At 50.1% G+C, this 17,282-nt stretch overlaps 8 protein-coding genes across 8 annotated transcripts; 3 read left to right on the top strand and 5 right to left on the bottom strand.

Annotated features, from left to right (window-relative positions):
• Positions 1-551: 551 nt before the first annotated feature.
• P170DRAFT_449706 (uncharacterized protein) lies at positions 552-1,603 on the bottom strand (the record flags this gene model as incomplete). Its single annotated transcript, XM_024851064.1, has 3 exons — positions 552-856; positions 974-1,121; positions 1,232-1,603. 3 exons carry the CDS (start codon positions 1,601-1,603, stop codon positions 552-554), a joined length of 825 nt encoding a protein of 274 aa, XP_024701505.1.
• Positions 1,604-3,546: 1,943 nt separating this feature from the next.
• Positions 3,547-4,764, top strand: P170DRAFT_449705 (phosphatidylserine decarboxylase; the record flags this gene model as incomplete). Its single annotated transcript, XM_024851063.1, has 1 exon — positions 3,547-4,764. The coding sequence occupies one exon, from the start codon at positions 3,547-3,549 to the stop codon at positions 4,762-4,764; it is 1,218 nt and encodes a 405-aa protein (XP_024701504.1).
• Positions 4,765-6,480: 1,716 nt separating this feature from the next.
• Positions 6,481-7,187, top strand: P170DRAFT_479117 (uncharacterized protein; the record flags this gene model as incomplete). The annotated part of the gene is made up of 2 exons (XM_024853631.1): positions 6,481-6,627; positions 6,681-7,187. The coding sequence occupies 2 exons, from the start codon at positions 6,481-6,483 to the stop codon at positions 7,185-7,187; spliced, it is 654 nt and encodes a 217-aa protein (XP_024701503.1).
• A 470-nt stretch (positions 7,188-7,657) lies between these two features.
• P170DRAFT_429337 (uncharacterized protein) lies at positions 7,658-8,587 on the bottom strand (the record flags this gene model as incomplete). Its single annotated transcript, XM_024847886.1, has 2 exons — positions 7,658-8,395; positions 8,444-8,587. 2 exons carry the CDS (start codon positions 8,585-8,587, stop codon positions 7,658-7,660), a joined length of 882 nt encoding a protein of 293 aa, XP_024701502.1.
• A 980-nt stretch (positions 8,588-9,567) lies between these two features.
• P170DRAFT_501122 (HNH endonuclease signature motif containing protein) lies at positions 9,568-10,590 on the top strand (the record flags this gene model as incomplete). The annotated part of the gene is made up of 1 exon (XM_024854160.1): positions 9,568-10,590. One exon carries the CDS (start codon positions 9,568-9,570, stop codon positions 10,543-10,545), a length of 978 nt encoding a protein of 325 aa, XP_024701501.1. The 3' UTR covers positions 10,546-10,590.
• Positions 10,591-10,604: 14 nt separating this feature from the next.
• Positions 10,605-11,614, bottom strand: P170DRAFT_439858 (putative nucleoside-diphosphate-sugar epimerase). The gene is made up of 3 exons (XM_024849930.1): positions 11,339-11,614; positions 11,048-11,261; positions 10,605-10,935 (listed from the first exon to the last, which is right to left on the bottom strand). The coding sequence occupies exons 1-3, from the start codon at positions 11,557-11,559 to the stop codon at positions 10,636-10,638; spliced, it is 735 nt and encodes a 244-aa protein (XP_024701500.1). The 5' UTR covers positions 11,560-11,614; the 3' UTR covers positions 10,605-10,635.
• Positions 11,615-12,136: 522 nt separating this feature from the next.
• P170DRAFT_390734 (DUF3425 domain-containing protein) lies at positions 12,137-13,581 on the bottom strand. Its single transcript, XM_024845916.1, has 2 exons — positions 13,076-13,581; positions 12,137-13,015 (listed from the first exon to the last, which is right to left on the bottom strand). Exons 1-2 carry the CDS (start codon positions 13,227-13,229, stop codon positions 12,252-12,254), a joined length of 918 nt encoding a protein of 305 aa, XP_024701499.1. The 5' UTR covers positions 13,230-13,581; the 3' UTR covers positions 12,137-12,251.
• Positions 13,582-13,760: 179 nt separating this feature from the next.
• P170DRAFT_458312 (putative sterol glucosyltransferase) lies at positions 13,761-16,478 on the bottom strand (the record flags this gene model as incomplete). Its single annotated transcript, XM_024851784.1, has 6 exons — positions 13,761-13,773; positions 13,836-14,124; positions 14,174-14,775; positions 14,822-15,539; positions 15,586-15,743; positions 15,790-16,478. 5 exons carry the CDS (start codon positions 16,476-16,478, stop codon positions 13,925-13,927), a joined length of 2,367 nt encoding a protein of 788 aa, XP_024701498.1. The 3' UTR covers positions 13,761-13,773; positions 13,836-13,924.
• Between the last annotated feature and the right edge of the window lie 804 nt (positions 16,479-17,282).

Genomic DNA, 17,282 nt, shown 5'->3' with positions numbered 1-17,282 from the left:
ATTGGGGTTGTGGAGTAGTGGGCCAGAGACGTGGGCAATAAATGCTGGGGGGAAGCAGATCGATAGGCATGACTGGAGTAATCCGATCCGGTTGACGTTCTGTCAATGGATGGTGGAATTGTTGAAGGGGAATGTGTGCCTTTGCCAGTCCGGCAGGAAACGGGAGAGTATAGAGTGTTTGCATTGTCTGCTCTGTTTGCTGGATGTTTGCATGCCACGTGAACGAGTGGGGCCTCGGGAAGTCACGCGACACCTACACAGTGGTGCCTGAGGCAGAAACAGGGGAGCTCGATTCCCGCCGCAGCCTTTGCTTCTTGCCTTTTCCCAGCATCTCAAGACAACTCATACTGTGGATGAGTGAGTCATCTTCAGTTGTATATTTGGTGCACAATCGAATACTATGCTGCCTTGTATGGACTTTTCTCCCATAGTGCCATTTCTCCCCGAGGAATTACTATTGATATATAATCTCAGATGCACATCATCATTGGATTTCATGGAATCTTCGATCACTTCGATTTATCCCATAGGGGCTTTTGCAATACACACATCTAGAACGGATGCTTTAGAACCAACTTCCCAAACCCTCGTCCATGATTCCCAACAACCTTCAACTCTTCCAAGGCTTCATCCGCAGTACCCTCAAACACCTCTACAGACGGCAACCGAAACCGATCCCCATAGTTCTCAGCAACCCACTGAACTCCCTTCCAAGCACGTTCATAGTCGGCATAGCGCGCCGGAATCGTGAAAGGACGAGGAATGCCCGCAATCTGGATACTTACGTCATGATTTGGCGCCGCCAAGGGCAATTTGAATCGCGGATCCGGCTGAACCACGACAAGGCCAGAATCGTCTCATCTGAAGAGCAAGCCGCTAATGGTCGCCCAGATCCTCCGTCTTGATGCGCTCCAATTGCGTCGAGAGCGTAATGGAATGAGCCGGATGAGGTCTCCTTGAATGCTTCTTTGACATCCGAGAGATTTATAGTCAAAACAATGCGTGGAGCCTAGCTCACGCAGTAGAGCGTGTCTTTCGGGTGAAGCAGTTACGAAGATGGACTTGACTCTACTGGCGCGGGCTAGTTGAAGAGCAGAGATCCCTACGCTGGTGGAGGCACCCTAGATGAGAAGAGGTCCGAGGAGCTTGTCGCTGGGTGACTCTGTCGGCAAGGGGATTTGAAAATGATTGAAGATTGCATCGGACCCCCTCATGGTCACGATGCCCAGACAGGCGGCATGCTGTGGCGAAAGATTGCCAGGGCGAAAGCCGTTTCTGCAACGCTGATGAGATATATCTGATGAACGCCGTATTTCAATGGACGGCCTAGTCTGGTTCGAGCGTATCCGGCCACGATTTGGCCGGGTTGAAAGCGTGAGTTGGTTGGTGTCTTGAGGACTTTTCCGCAGTAGTCATATCCCAGAACAACAGGATGGATTTGGAAATCGGTAGCATGCTTGGTGTCGGATGGGTTCACCCCGGAAAAGTGTGTCTCGACTAGGAATTCTCCTTGCTCGGGGTCTGGCAATTCCAGGCCATGCTGGACACTGAACTCGAGATTCTCGTCGACGTGCAAGCTGATGTTGTCTTGCGTGGTAGTCATGATGTGATAGGCTGGGTTCGATCTGGGAGTGATTGAATGCAGGACTGTGCAGTGACCGGGATGAATAATGTACGAACAAGGATAGAATCAGGGACATGCGGATACACAGATAACAACAACTGACAACACACAAGGTGGAGGAGCGAAATGATTGTGGATCCCCACCCCGCCATCTCCACATGGCGTCTACTGTAGTACGATTTTGAAGTCCGAGATGATACTGAAGAGACTGCCAAATCTCAAGATAAGGTTCCTTTAGAGAGCGCACGTCCCCAAAATACGGGTCTTAGCCTGTGACAAATGCATAGGTCAGGAAAACAGCATTCGACAACCGCGTAAATAGGAAGCTTTTATGAAGATATCGGGAAAATATGGAATTCTGGTAATAGCGGAATAATGGTAGGGATTTATGAAAGAAGCATGGCTATCTATAGATACTCACAAGAACGGTCTTTATCATCCCGAATTCCTTTCCACTCGAAGCCATTTTGAATAGCCTGGTCTCGCCGATTTTATTGTTAAAGTCCAACACTATAGCCACCACTTTGTTTTCGCCAGTGGCTTTTAAGGCGACCAATCCGGGATTCCAAGAACTGAATCAAGATTTGTGTCCGTGCACTTTACAAACTAAAAAAGCAAGTCTATGGGATGTCCGACCGAGTTGTCGTTCGTAATAGGTAGTATCATGACATTTAGTTTTTCGGACAGCAAATGTCGATTCAACCTCAAATTATGGGTTTTTCTTTTTTTATTTTTGTTATTGTGAATGGATCCTGAGAGGGTAGGTCTACTGATCTTTCAGATCTCATGGTTCAACATCGGAGTAGTTAAGGGATGAAGTAGATAGATGCGGAAATGATGAGAGACTAATCTACACCCCAAAATGATCTACTGAGTGAAAAACATGCATATTTTTTAGCAGTGGCTTTTAATAAAGCTAGTAAGAGGTAACAAAGAAAATGTTACTTTTTAGGTCGTCAAGTAGCAAAGGAATACTTGTAAGTACAGAATGGGCGGATGCCGGTGAAATAACTTCACACAGAACCGAGATAAAAATGCAGCAAATGATAGGCTCACTTCGTCTACCATGGCTGGTGAGGTACTGGAAAAGGAAATTGGAATATGAACTTAAGGAGAAAGCCGAGCTACGCAGGAGAAAAATAAAAGCTTGCATTCTATGCAGTAGACCCCCCCCCCCCCCCCCGGCCACCCATAAACAAGGCCCAGGAGAAAGTCCTGGCCGACGAATTGTACCCCTGTGGCGGGGTTGTAATATCGGATGTATCTAGTTATCTCATAATGCATCATGGCAGTCGAAGCTGGGCTGGTCCAAAAACAAATCGCAGAAAGTAGTTGTATGGCCAATGGGCACATGGCGAGTACTGCTGCTACACCAGGTTCCCCTCACTAAATGCAGCTCAATATGCTATCGACCTTGGCTTCAGCTCCAGCTCCTACGCCACTGCGGAGCTGGGCAAAGTATTTCGTAATTGCGAGCTTGACGCTGCAGCTGAGCTGCAAGTGCACGCATATCCGCCACAGCTATGCAGATTCAGCATACCCGCACAACGCATTTCGACATGGGTCTCGCATACGGATAAATCACCGTGTAGCACAGCTGACATACTGATGCATATACCTATGCACGCATGACAGAGGTATGAGATAGTAGAAGCATCGTACTTTGGTATACCCAATAGCTTCTCGTGGGCTGTTCGGCATAGTGGCACCAGGGCTGAACTAGTATAGCTGAGCTGTATAGCCTGCATGCTGCAGATAAACCCCTCTTTTCAAATGAGTTGGCAATTAATACATCATAAGTCAAGGGCGATGGTTATGGACAGATGGGTATAAGAGACTGCTGAATTCTGGTCTTACATCCAAATCAGCTTCACACTTGTCTCAATCCACTCAATCACAAAGACATCAAACAAATCTTCAAAATGTCCACCCCATACAAGCCCAAAGAGCCCATCGTTCGCGACCTCAGCGATTACATCTATCGCACCGAGGAGCGAACCAAGGCGTTCAACGACGCAGTCGCCTCTGCCATCGCCCCCGAAAATGGCGGAGCAGACGAGATGAAAGAGCAAGGCATCGCAAACCTCGACAACTACATCCAATGGGTCGACGAGCTGCTCCGATGGGTTCCCCGAGTCAACACTACTGGCGACGAGCTTCTCACCAGAATCCTCGTCTTCTACTGGGTCTTCGACCAGCCGTCACTCCGCGGTCTCCAGACCGAAATCCAGCCACAGAACTCTAACACCGATTTGTCCTGGCTGTCGTACTGGCTCGTGACGTTCGCGCGGGAGCAGGGCAGCTTCATGAACTCGCCGCAGTCTGCAGCCGCCGTGTACTCATTCTACATCAATGACAAGTACAAGCCGGAGGCGCCGGAATGGGCCGAGCCCAAGACGGGCTGGCTGTCGTTCAACCACTGGTTTGCGCGCGAGTGGAAGGACATCGACGTGGCTCGTCCGCTGGACGGCAAAGACGACGACAACATCATCGTCAGCGTGGCGGACTCCATGTACGATGGGTCCTGGCCGGTCGATAACGGCGACGTGGTAATCACCATCGACGCCAAGTCCGTGCAGTGGCCCATCAACAAGCTGCTGCAGACCACCGGGACGACCTTCACCGGAGGGAACTTCATGCACGCCTTCCTCGGACCGACTGATTACCACCGCCAGCATGCGCCCGTCACCGGGGAGGTCATTGAGGTCCGCAACATCCAGGACCAGGTGTATCTGCAGGTGGCGAAGAAGAAGGGCGGTGGATTGCGCGGCGACCGTGGATTGACTCGTGATCTGGCGGAGCTGCAAAAGCGCGAGGCAAAGCCAGGAAAGCAGTTCTTTGCGCTGGACGCTCCTGATGACGCGGGCTATCAGTGGTGCCAGACCCGCGGGTTGATCATCATTCAGACGAAAAAGTACGGAAAGGTGGCGGTTCTGCCGATTGGTATGGCACAGGTTTCGTCTGTGGTGTTCACCGTTCAAAAAGGCGACCACGTTGAAAAGGGTCAGAATATCTCGTACTTCCAGTTTGGAGGCTCGGATGTGGTGGTGGTGTTTGAGAACAGAGTCAAATTCGACGGTGATCTCAGACCGGGTGAGACCAAGCTGAATGTGAGGAAGCAGTTTGCCACGTTCACTTGAGACTGTCAGCTACGAGTGAAGGTTTGGGGTTGCAACTTGATTCAGCCATTGTGGTATTACAGCAGATTGCCAGGCAACACGATAGTCAATGTCAGATTATGAATTTCGGTTGATTTAGAAGTCTACTTAAACCTAAGAAAACCAATTAATTATGGGAGACAGTAGCCCACTAACGGATGCGCCAGTATGAGTGCAACCATTCTGATCGCCTGGAAGACAGCATATACTCATTTCTCGCCAGTGAATGTCTTCAAATCCCTACTGTATGTGCGGAGCCCTAATTATTTCCCGAACAAGGCCAGGCAGCAAAACAGGTAAGATACTGTCAATACGATGCTCGTACCAATACGGTGCTGATTAATTGTCATGCCAAGTGCCAAGAGTCTAAATAGAGCATTCCCATTGGCTTAAACTTCCGCCATGAAATTAAGTTGTGGTTAGCGCGTAAGCAGCCTGCATTAGCGCCGGGATTAGCGTTCCATCGACGGTGAAGATCCGATGGATGGTTTGGATTCTAGAAGCGAGAATGGATTCCTGAGCTACAAACTGTACACTGATGCTGTCAATAGCTCAATACAAACCCCCTCTGTAAACTTTACGCTTGTTACTTGGACGGCTCCTACCGCCATCCAGTCCTGCTCGCGATATCGCCAGTGAACCCTGTGAAGAGACCAGAAGCCCAAAGCGCTCCAGTCGACCATGAAACAGTTCTTTATCCCCTTTCGCATGATCGACGCTGTAACGGTGCAACTTCCAATAATAGCGTCCTCTGTTTCATGCCCGACGCCACCAGATCGTATCCGATGGTGGAACACTCCCGAAAATTACAACCAAGACTCTCGTCCCGTAGGTGGAATGCGTACAACAATCGTTGAATAACGTTTGGGGGATTGTTGCGCAGTGTACTGTAGTGTAAGTTATAGAAATCTTCAAATGCACATGCAAGCATCGTGGTCGAGCAAGGTAAGATACGTAGATGGGCCATAGGCGAGAGAGATATAGGTCTTCACAGTAGTGTGGACGGTCACATACTGTGTAACTCAGATCTAAAATCAACTCCTGAGCCGAAAAGGCGATGGATCAGGCCGCGCATGCGTCAGGTGCTCCATCTCGTTGCAAATACTAATAAAATTTGTCTTAAAGAGATATTTTTCTGTTTCAGTGAATGAACATGCAAGAGCCAAAAACAGAAGGCGCAAGCTATACCCGCTCGGTCAAGATGGTGTTGATGACTTCGCTCATCCATCGACGGGATGACACCGTGAATTGACCTTTTGACAAGGTATCTACACTCTATAAAATTTGAACATCATTGTTGACTTTGATCTGCAAAAAAACTGGAAGCGAACATGTCGACAGCCGCTTCGCCGACATGGTATTCAGTCGACGGAAGAAATATGGTGGGCTCATTAAATCTCAAAGAAAGACATTCAAGACATGTCTTCCAGTCATTATCCAGTTGCACCTTTCGTTCTAGATCCTGATGAAACGAGTTGCTTTGCAAATACTGATGTGGGATGAGTCCCGAACACAGATACATATACCCCCTGGAGGCATCTCTCCAGATCCTCCATTCCCTCCCTTCTACAAAATAACCCTCTTCCTCGTTTCCAACATTTGTTCATTCTCCTACTATCCTCTTGCTATCACCTACTGTGTTTGCCCGACATCTCTCTGTCTCTTATTTTCCCTTCTCTCCCTTTCTCTCGATCAACCATGGCAGCCGACAGGGATTTGAGAACCGCTGTGGAAAATGTTATCCTTGCTCTTCAAGGACTGCCCGGATGGCAGAGTCGCCGAATTGCCGTGGTAGGTGGTGTATGCGTCAAACATCATGTCCATCCGGAACCGCGCGAAACCAATGTACGCAGTCCTTCCCCCCTAATCACTCTCCTTTCTAACCGTATCTTAACTAGGACCTTGATCTGATGATCGAAAGTCCGATTGATACCTCCGAGGTAAAATCTGCCTTGGTGGCAGCATCCCCCCACCAGTTCGAAATGGCCGCGGACGTGTTCTTGTTCAAAGTCGGGACAAGGAGGATCCAGGTGGACATCATGTCACAGCTATTCATCTTTCCCTGGAACCAGCACGAGGACACTTTCGACGAACACAGATTCCCCCCGCAGGCTATCTCTATCAACATGGTCCAAATCAACAGGCTGCCTTTTCTGTCACTCCAGGATATGGTCGCAATCAAGGCCTACTCCTGCGGGACACGCATGACAATTGCGAAAAATGTCCGAGATGCGAACGACTGCTGGGAATTGGCGATGAGGCTGCCGCAGGGCGTCATATGGGATATATGGCACCTAGAGACATTTGCGAATGGTATTTTCTACCTTTCCGAATACTCGAAACACCATTACAGAAACGTAGACGCCTGGGCGATAGTCTTGCAACTGCCTATTGTTCTATCCTGATGTTAGTTTCTTTTTCTGTTCTTGTTTGATTTTTTGGCTTCTTTTGCATTTCCCCTATATCACATTCAGTCTTTGAATTTATATTTTCTTTTGTTCCTTGATGTTACTAACTTGTGTGTTCCTTTGGGTAATTGCTTTCTTGTTTATGTATGCTGAATTTGTCGCTCTTTATCTTTCATTTTCATTTCTCTTACATCTGCCACTGACAAACACTCACTTTCTTTTTATTTCTTGCTTATTTTGTCTTGTGCTTAGTCTTTTATTTGTTCTTATGTTTTCTGCTTCTGGGGAATCTGTGCTTATTGCTTGTATTCTTATCTAAATGGACAATGGCCACCAGGGTTTCATCTAAATAATTGCGACTGTGAGGGTAGTATGGGTGGAATAGAAACAATGAAACATACTAGAGAAAACGTAGCGGACAGAAGAATAACAAGATCAAGTCAATCAAGCCTCACCCACATAGAATATCAATGCCTATTAGGAAACGGAGAGCTAGGAAGCGAGCCTTCTCTAAGCAAAGCCGCACGAAGTCGCCCAATTTGACGGAAAACGGATTCCTGATAGGATATATGATCCCTCAACCAAGTTGCCCACAGCCTCTGAAATCGCGGCTTTAGGCTCTCGGGTTCCGTGAGACTCCAGTCGGCCGTGGATTTCGTGGTATACATGATCACGAAGCGTAGGTTCTCGGCCCAGTATAGGCCGCCATCGCATGATCTCCGGTCGCGTGCTATGAGAAGCAGATTCGACTCGATGTACCGGGGAGGCGCCACTATCTTCAACTGGCAATTCGGGTCCTCGATTCGGCCATCGCCTGACCCCTGGACCCTCTCGACTGGGAGTCGGCGGTCATTGGCCAGCATGAAGTTCGGATCGTCCGGCGCGGGTAGTCCCACGGGGATGTCGGGCAGGTCCCAGAAATAGTCCGACTTGCGGTACAGGAAAAGGTCGACATGCCAGGGGCCTTTGATGCGTTCTATATCCTCCGCCGTCTTCGGGAAGTGTTCGTCCTGCTCGTCCATTAATAAGCTATCGTCCTCTTCCAGGTGGAACATGTGGTAGGGGATTGGCCATGTTCCTTCACGCTCGTGTGCCTTCTTGTTCCACGCGCAGCGGGGATTGTCTTTGTCGTCAGGAAAGTCGGCGTTCCGGAGGGTGTTGATGGCGACGTCGATCAGATGGTCGGGAACGAAGAAGTCGAGTTTCTGTATTCGTCAGTATCTAGCGTGTTTCCGCGAAGGTGTGCGACTCACATGTATTACGACTGGAGCGGCGATAAGAGTGAGGTATATTTCTCCCCATACATAATTTGGCACTCCAGCATGATCGAGGAGCTTTCCAATCTCCTCAGCGAGGTTGTTGTCGACCCTCTGGCCATTGTATTTGAACCCAGTCATGATGAGTCAACTTGGTCGTGGGTATTAATTGAATTATAGTTCGGGAAAATGGACGGATGAACTCTTAGGGAGAGGTCAACTTATATACCTGTATATTAGCCTGGTTGAAAGAAATTCTTTCAAAAGATGACTTGAAAGATGCTCAAGGATACATTCCTGGAGGTGCGAAAAAGAAAGGATGATAACTACCTACACACTGAGACAAAGAAACAAAAGAGGCATCACTCGAGGAAGTCAGGTTAAACAAAGGCAATAACAATACCCATTCAAGCGAAGGTCTTACTCCTTAGTACTAACATAATTGGAGGTGGAATACTGCGATAATAGAATATAGAAGAAGCAGGGCGCCCCGGGTGTAGTAGACACGGTAGTTATGGAGTAGCTGCTATTTAGCTTAGTTATGATTTTTGGACTGTCCACTTTATTGATAGAATTAGGGCATACGGATAAATGTTTTTGTATAACTTGTTCCTTCAATAGAAAAGCTCTATCGGGTTAATAGAAATTTGATTGATTGACTGGAGAAACGGGACAGCGGTGGACAAAATGTATATGGAACATACCGTCAAAGCAAAGAAAATCTCTATCCTGCTATTAGGCCACCTCCCGGTGGAAACGGTACATTCCTTGCCTTGACGTCAAGTGAAGGTTTTGTAGTCAGGCCCTGATTGACTGTCTATCATATCAACCATGGAAGCGAATAAAGTGTGGGGAAAATTGCCTGACTTTATTCTCAAGCTTACCTCCATCCCTTTTGAATTTCTTTTCATTTACGTATTACTTCTGTCATTCATCTAGAGTGACTTTCATCTGACTCACTTAGTTCGAGACCTCAACCCAATTTCTCCTCGCTCCTCACAGAGTCTTCAATGGCCATCCTTCATACTTTTCGCTCTTCCTGTGTCTCCTTATTCCATCATTCTATGGTCTTCATCTGAAACAGTCTACTTTTATCCACAAGCCCCTCCTCTCGACGCGACATGTCTCAGTTAGATTCCTACCTCTCGAGCATCAGCTCCGTTGAGCAGCAGACCCTCCAACGACTTGAGAAGTACACGCCGCTGAATGAAAAAGATGACACGAGACGTGTTCTATTAGCCTTCCTCGAGAACCTTCCGCAAGATGGGAAAGCAAATCTGATCGACGACATCCTAGACTGTCCAGGCGACTTGGCGTTGAACCGACATGCTCGTTCACTTGTTGAGGGCTTATTGTTCCCTTTCAGAGTACAACCGAAGACACCCAGCATAATAGCCTCCGAGAGGTTTAGAAAAGAAGCCACAATTGAGAATGTTTCTTTGAGACTCGATGATCTTTGGCTCAATAACCAGAAGTGTCTCAAAGCGGCGTGCTTGAGACGCGACAGGAGAAAGTGTCTAATCACAGGTGCTTTTGATACCACATATGCCGCTAAATCCGACGCACAATTTACCCCCACCAAATGTGCGCCAATCCTTCCAATCGCTCTGGGAAGGTGGGAAAACAAAGAAAGATGTACCTCTGCTATTTGGGTTCTTCTGGATCGTTGTTTCCCGTCACTGCGCTCCAGCATTAGTTTCACACCATCTTCGATCAATACCCCCTGCAACGCGATAACAATGAGCGCACCTCTGCACGATATGTTCGGTCGGTTTAACTTCACACTGATCGCGACTGACAAGCCGCATGTGTACCAGATTAGGAACTTTACGCCACGGGATACTCTCTCAATCCATTTGCCTCGGGATGGGTTGGTTAAGTTCGAGCAAAATGGCACATACAAATTGCCCTGTCCATTGCTTCTCTCGATACATGCCACGATTGCGAAGATACTTCACGCCACTGGGAAGGCCAAAGAGGCGGATCGAGTTCTGAAAGATAAAGATATGCAAGGAGCTTTGGCGAGAGATGGGAGCACGGACATTGTAAGACTGTTGTCTGTAACATCCCTTGCATACCGAAGACTAAACCAGCCATGAGGTTTAAGATTCAACACGAAAGGTGTCGGAAGAATCAAGAGTTGATAAGAGCCAGGTAACAGACTAGCCCTGTAACTTTACCTCTACAATCTACTGATTCCCTCCCCTCTTCCTCTCCTCCAACAACTCTCTCCCCTTCCTCACAATCCTTGCATTCTCCGTAATGCTCTCTTCCCCATCCCCATCTACCACCAAATGCGTCATAAAAGCCCCTAACTCCTGCACCTTGACGGACCAGTTCTCACCCAATAGCGCCCCAATCGGCGTGATCATATTCAAAAGTCCCCCGGAAAACATACTTCTAGGGACCACGCCGCCCGGCTTGACGATGAAAGTCTGCCAGATTGAGTGGGATTCCGCGAAGGTAAGAGCGCGGGTTTCAAGGAGGCCCTGACGTTTTTTATTAGCCATACTTCAGAGAGTCTATCCTGTGAAGGACGGTATGGGCTGGGATGGCATTGACATGAGCCCTGTGGAGGGAGGAAGGGATTTAAATAAATACCTTGATCTTCCTGGGCGTCTCCAAAAACCATAACTTCTCCTCTTGATCCTGCCGCACGAATTTCCCACTCAAATGGACGTATCGGAATCGCTGCGTCCTACTGCCTTTACCCTCGCCGTCGTTCTCACCCTCCAATACCCTCCCCATACTCTCTAGAAATATAAGCGGATACTCCAAATCAGCTGCCATACTGCCAGTATTTGTTCCCATCGTCCTGAAACCACATCAGTGCCTCTATACACTACCATACTTTCAACCAGACAAGAGAAAGAGAAAGAGAAGAAAACTAACCAAATCATGCCCCTCGCATCCTTATGCTTCAATAGCACATCCTCCGACCACTCCGCGAAATCCTTCACGATAACACACTCTAGCTTCGGATGCGCGGAGACCTTCTCAGGGAGCGGTCGACGCACGAAAGCGACGACAGAGCTGACGCGAGGGTCTGAGAGACATTCCTGCAGGACTTCGCTGCCGATGGAGCCTGAGGCGCCGACGAAGAGGATTTTCATTCTCTTGTTCTGATATTCAGCTCTAGAGGCTGGTGAGATTGGACTGCAATGTCTGAGGGCTTAGTAGACTGGGATAGAGGGGCGGGGAAATGCGTACCTGTCTTCCTAATTGCCCGTCAATTATTAAGACGCAGATATATCTACTCAATAGTGGGCGATGTATGTACCACCACTTTCAAGTGAAAAGTAGGAATGCACAACAAATAAGCTGCACAAATATTTCCCAAGATCAATTTCCAAGGCAAATAGCTTAGGAAAAGAAATCCCCGATAAAGAAAGAAAAAAGCGGCCAGGCTTTTGTGGAACGCTGCAACCAGAACACGTGAGGCTGTGGATGCCGTCAGCCATCAGCCACGCGGGCCGTTCATTGTCTGGAACGGTGCTGTCAGCCACGACTTCGGAGTGTAGGTCTAGGACAGGGTGCAAGCGGAATACAATATGTAACGTCAATCAACTCGAGGTGTTTGAGTTTACTGTTGTCGAAGATACGCTACAATTGTGCTATTGAAATGTTGATGGCGACGTTATCTAGGACGGATGGATAATGACGTCATCAAATGGCTGACAGCCTACTGCTCCCAAGTATATCTCAAGTCATTTAATCTCATATATCATATATCATTGACCATTTACCATTTACCATTTACATATCCACTGCGTCGCTCAATTGCAATAACAGAAATCCGGATTGGTTATAAATACCGAAAAATCATCTTCTCCCCCCTGCTCGCGCGCCAGCGATTCGTCGCCTCCATGAGCCCACCACACCCGCGCACCACCCACGGCCACTTCCGCAGAAACTGTTCGGTAACCTCCCAATTCGCCGGATCCGACGGATCGCCCCAAACCAGCAAACTACAGCTTTCATTCGACATGTCCCAGAACCCCATGATATCGATGCAGAGCTGCTCGTCGTCGAAGGCGTCGCCCGCGGAGACCAGATTATCGCGCATGCGCGGGTCCGGAAAGAAGTCGAGCCACGGGTGGTGGGAGATGCGGCGTTGGATGGGGGTCGGGCGCAGACTGACGGGGAGGTTGGGGTCTTCGACGTAGCCGGGCTGGTGCGTTGAGAAGGGCGAGATGGCGTCGTCGTGGAGCCATTCCATGTTGTGTTGCATGCCGAGGGTGGTGATGATGGAGTTGAAGGCGCGGAAGACGTTCATTTTGCTGAGGGTCATGAGGTGGTCGGAGGTCGGGGAGCCGAGGATGTAGTTTTCGTAGGCGGTGATGCTGAGTTGGTCGAGGAGGGTGGAGGCTTTGTCGAGGCTGATGCAGCGCGAGGAGAGGGTGAGTGGTTGTGTGCTGGGTTTGGCATTTCGGATAGAGAGTGAGGTGCTGGTGGGTGTTGTGTCTGGGTTTGATGATGGGGAGGTGTTCTCGGAGGAAGAGGATATTCGTTTGACGAGCTCGGATGAGGGGATTTTGATATTTCGGCGCTGTTCTTGCTTCCGCTTTCCTGTGGCTCAAGCATCAGCCTCTGTACGGCTTCAATCGCGGCTGCATGGACAGAACTCACGGTAAGCCCGCTGATTGACCCGATTTTGACGGCGCCTGCGCTCTTTCGGGTCGGTCAAGCCCTTCCAATCATCTGGCTGGAGGTGCTCGGGCTCAATACTCTCCAGGTCGGGCGAAGTCGAGGAATCGCGCTTCATGGTGGGTTCGGTGGCCATGATGTCAAGAGGTGCGATTGTGGAAAGGATCCGGGGTGGACTGCGCTACTTATGCAGGCGGCTGACGGGCAAAGTTTGGGTCGGAGTTAAGCGGCCGTTAACTGCTGGTGGAGCCGCAGTTTCGGTACGGTCATTACTTACCGTACGGTGGCTGCCTGAGGTGGTGTCTCAGCATATAAAGCAGGAGAGACGGTCGATGCAAGCTTTTATACTGATCTCTGCCACGATGGATTGCGTGGCCCTTTCTCGGCATGTCTCAGGCTCCAATCATCGAGTCGAAGAGACTTGACACGATCCACCCAACACAGGCAGTGCTGTTTTCTTCCTTGACGATATACTCTGAGCGACAATGATCCACATCCCTTCAGAAGGTGGATCGTGCGGAGATAAGGCCACAGACAGATATGTATCTTGAAATTAACGATGGGGGTTGAGTCCTCCATGAGGTACTCCGTTCTTCCATCCAATATAAGAGTCGCCGAGTTTCTCCCGAGAAAACCCAGTTCCAAACTCTGGCCGAAAACCATTGCCGAAATATAACCCTGTATTTTTATCGTTGTCCAATCTCTAATGGTCGCTGCTAATCCGTATTAAATCCTCGTTTAGATATCCATGTCGACTTGGCTAAACTCGCTTATTATCCTGTAATCGTTCTTCACGTTTCATTTGACCGTTCGTCCAAGTCCCATCAGGAATCATCTCTGGGCTTCTCGCTTCAGAGAATCGAATGTCTGCATCACCGACCTGCGGTCCAGACTCGCCCCCATGTTCCGCATCATATACAAACCTTCCCGATGTCGAGACTTTGCGATCTGCTTCCTAGTCTTCGATCGAACCGCCGTGTGAAGACTCTTGCAGATTCCCTGCGCCGGATAAGCCACCAGACCAAGTGCCGCTGCGGTCAACGTTAGCATCGATCCGATCTCAAGTTTCGGAGAACATACCAGACGGCACCATCGTCGTAAACCCGATCGTCCCCTTCATAATACCCTTCGCCACGCCGAGGGCTCCTTCGTCCGCGCCTTTTCGCGGCTGGTTCCATATCCCCGTGAACCCCTCCCGCATGTTATGTGCAAAGTTCTTTCCACCGGCCATGGCACCGGATTTCCAGTCCCGGACTTGGTAGTCCTCCACCTCCTCTCCGTATAATCGTGGGACTGCGCGCAGGCCTTCTGTTGCGGCGAGCGGAATGTCAACTATGACGCCTTTCGAGTAGCTGCTGATGAATTTGCCGAATCCTTTAGCTCCTGCGGCAACTGCTGCTCCGCCTCGGTGCCAGTTGGTTTTCTCGTCGCTGTTCTCGAGCGCTGGCGTCGCGGATATCGGTTCTCCTCCGGATGAGTCCTGCATCGATCGTGATCGCGTAGGTGTGATGGGTGCACTGGTGGATCGCGAGGAGCTGGGTCGAGTGGCTTCCTGGTATGGCTTCAGGAACATATCGGTGGTGGCTTTGAGCATGTTGGTGCCGGTTCCTATCGCTGCGGACGTGGTGCTACTGAGCGGGTCGAGTCTTCGGTTCTGGATAAAGATCGGTCTTGCTTCAAACCTGGTCTGAATCAGCTCAGCTCTGCGATCAACGGTGGAGTACTCACACTTGTAGGTTCTTCTGCTCGATCTTGAGATGGTCCATCAAAAGCTGCGTGGCTGCTTTTGATAAACAAATCGGCTTCATCGAGGACTTCTTATACGCCCAGACAGCCGGCTGGTCGGGCAGGATCTGACAGCGCATTGTGTCTACAGGGAGATTGCGATGGAACGACTCCACCGCCCGCTGCACACCAGACTCGGCCTGCATTTTGATGCAAATATGCTCTGCAGCTTTCTGCGCACGCGACTCAAAGCAGTACTGAATGGCACTGGCAAGACCTTCCACGCTCAACGAACGGTGATGGATAGGTGGTGGACCAGCACCTGATGCAGCAATCATATTTCCCCAGAAAGGTTGATCGCCGAAAAACGGGATAATCACGGTCGGTTTGCCGAATCGCAGCCCGCAGGCCGTTGTTCCTGCGCCACCGTGGTGCACAACGGCTGAAACGTGTTGGAACAGCCATTCGTGCGGACAGTCTCCGAGGTAGAAAATATCGCGTGACGAAGAGCCCCCAAGCTTGCTCCACCCACGAGATATGATCGCGCGTATTCCCAGATGTCTGACGGTTTGCTCCAGTATTTCAGTCATTCGCGGGGGGTCGTCGATCACAATACTTCCAAACCCGATATACACTGGCGGAGGTCCTTGTCTCAGGAACGCATCGAGATCAGGCGGGGGCGTATAATTCGGTGGATCGCGGAAGAAAAAGCCACAGACATCTGCAGAGTCAGCTTGCGTCTAGCCTAGGAGGAGGGAATATAGTACCAATATACGACGGCCAATCCTCCGGCTTCGGCAGCAGCGCCGGCGACCAACAGTAAGTGAACGGCACTTTCAACGTCTGCGCCAGATTCGGCCCTTCTCCATTGGGGACCGGTTCCAAGTCCATCGTAGCTCTCCACTCATTGATCACATCTCCAAGCCTACACCTGTCAGCAAACTCTTCACACAGAGAACCATCTCACTCACCCCTGCCACGTCATCCACTCCACAATCCCATACGATACCGAATTCGCAAACTTCATATTATTCCCGGAGTACTTCAAATTCGCCAACGGATGCGGATACGCCGTCGTCGGACTCCACGGCATCGTAAACATCAAATGCAGCGGCACCCCAAGCGCCTGGGCACAATGCACATGCGCGAAACTAGGAGGATTCGCAATGATCGCATCCGCGACGAACGGCGTCCCCGAGACCAAATCATCCTCGACGCAAGACCTCCAGCACCCATCCAGCATCTCCGCCACCATGGCCCTCTTCTTCTGAATATCGCCCGCCTTCAAACTCTTCATCTTCGGAATCAGGCCCGGATTCTTCACCATATACGCCATCAGCTCCGCCGGGTCGCCGCCGATAGGGTAGAACTCGAGCCCGGACCCGCGCACAAACGAGTCAAAGACATCGTGCGTCGCGAGTCGAACCCGGTGTCCGTAGCGCTGCAGCTCGTTCCCCAGCGCAATAAACGGCTGCACGTCCCCGCGACTGCCGACGACCTGTATGACGATGTTGAGTCGGATCCCCGGCGCCGTGGACGCCGTGTACTCGGGCGGAGGAAGCGATGAGTCCTCGTCGCTAGGCCATTGGATGAATTTCAGCGCGGCTCGACATGCTCGCGAGTCGAGATCTACTTCGATTCGGCCGTCGTCTGTCGTCATCAGCACCGGCACCAATCCCATCCCCCCCATTCCGTCTGAGCAAAGAAGGGAAAAGATACGACATACCTTGAACCACACTATTCCCCTCCGGCGCGACCAGCTCATACGGCGGTGGAGTTTCCTCCTCGATGGGGCCGACGTGCGCGTCGTCCTGATACGGGAGGCGACTCTTATCCTTCGACGAGGCCATCATACGAGTGCGAGTACGACAAGAGAGTGCAGGGAAAACGGAGATGAAAAGCCCGGGGGCGCGGCATCTTTATAGCTGCCCAATCCATGGAACACGGATGGATGGATGGGCAATAATGGGCCCTGGTTGTGGTGCAGATCGTGGCAAATGGTGTATTCGTACTCGTATTGCATGCTCCATTCGACTGGGCGGTGGGGCAGTCGCTGCTCTTGGCGCCCCGAGATGCCTGAAATTGTGGGCACTTGAGCCCTACCTGGGCCTGGATTTTCGATAGTCGGTGCGGGAGGAAATGTGGGAAGCGCTATGGGAACTTAGATTCTACGGTGGCCTTAGGCTAAGATATTCTTAGTATTCTTAGGGGTGTGAAGAGTTAGTGGCTTCTGTGGGGTGATTTGTACTTCTTGCTTAGTTTGTGCCTGAGGCTATGACACTGTACTCCGTGCGGAGACTATCTAGTACTACTACTGCTACTACTATGCCTACTTGCAAGGCAAATTCTCAGATTCAGACCGTAAATCAGGTTTCATTCAGGAGGACTTCTAGTCGAGATGCGACTGAAGATCGGTCAACTAGGAATAAATTCACTAGGTACAAATTGCTTCCACGTAATCATT

Source organism: Aspergillus steynii, assembly GCF_002849105.1.
Source record: "Aspergillus steynii IBT 23096 chromosome Unknown P170scaffold_7, whole genome shotgun sequence".
Taxonomy (NCBI): domain Eukaryota; kingdom Fungi; phylum Ascomycota; class Eurotiomycetes; order Eurotiales; family Aspergillaceae; genus Aspergillus; species Aspergillus steynii.
Note: the sequence above shows the minus strand (reverse complement) of the source record. Positions and strands in the feature narration are given on the sequence as shown.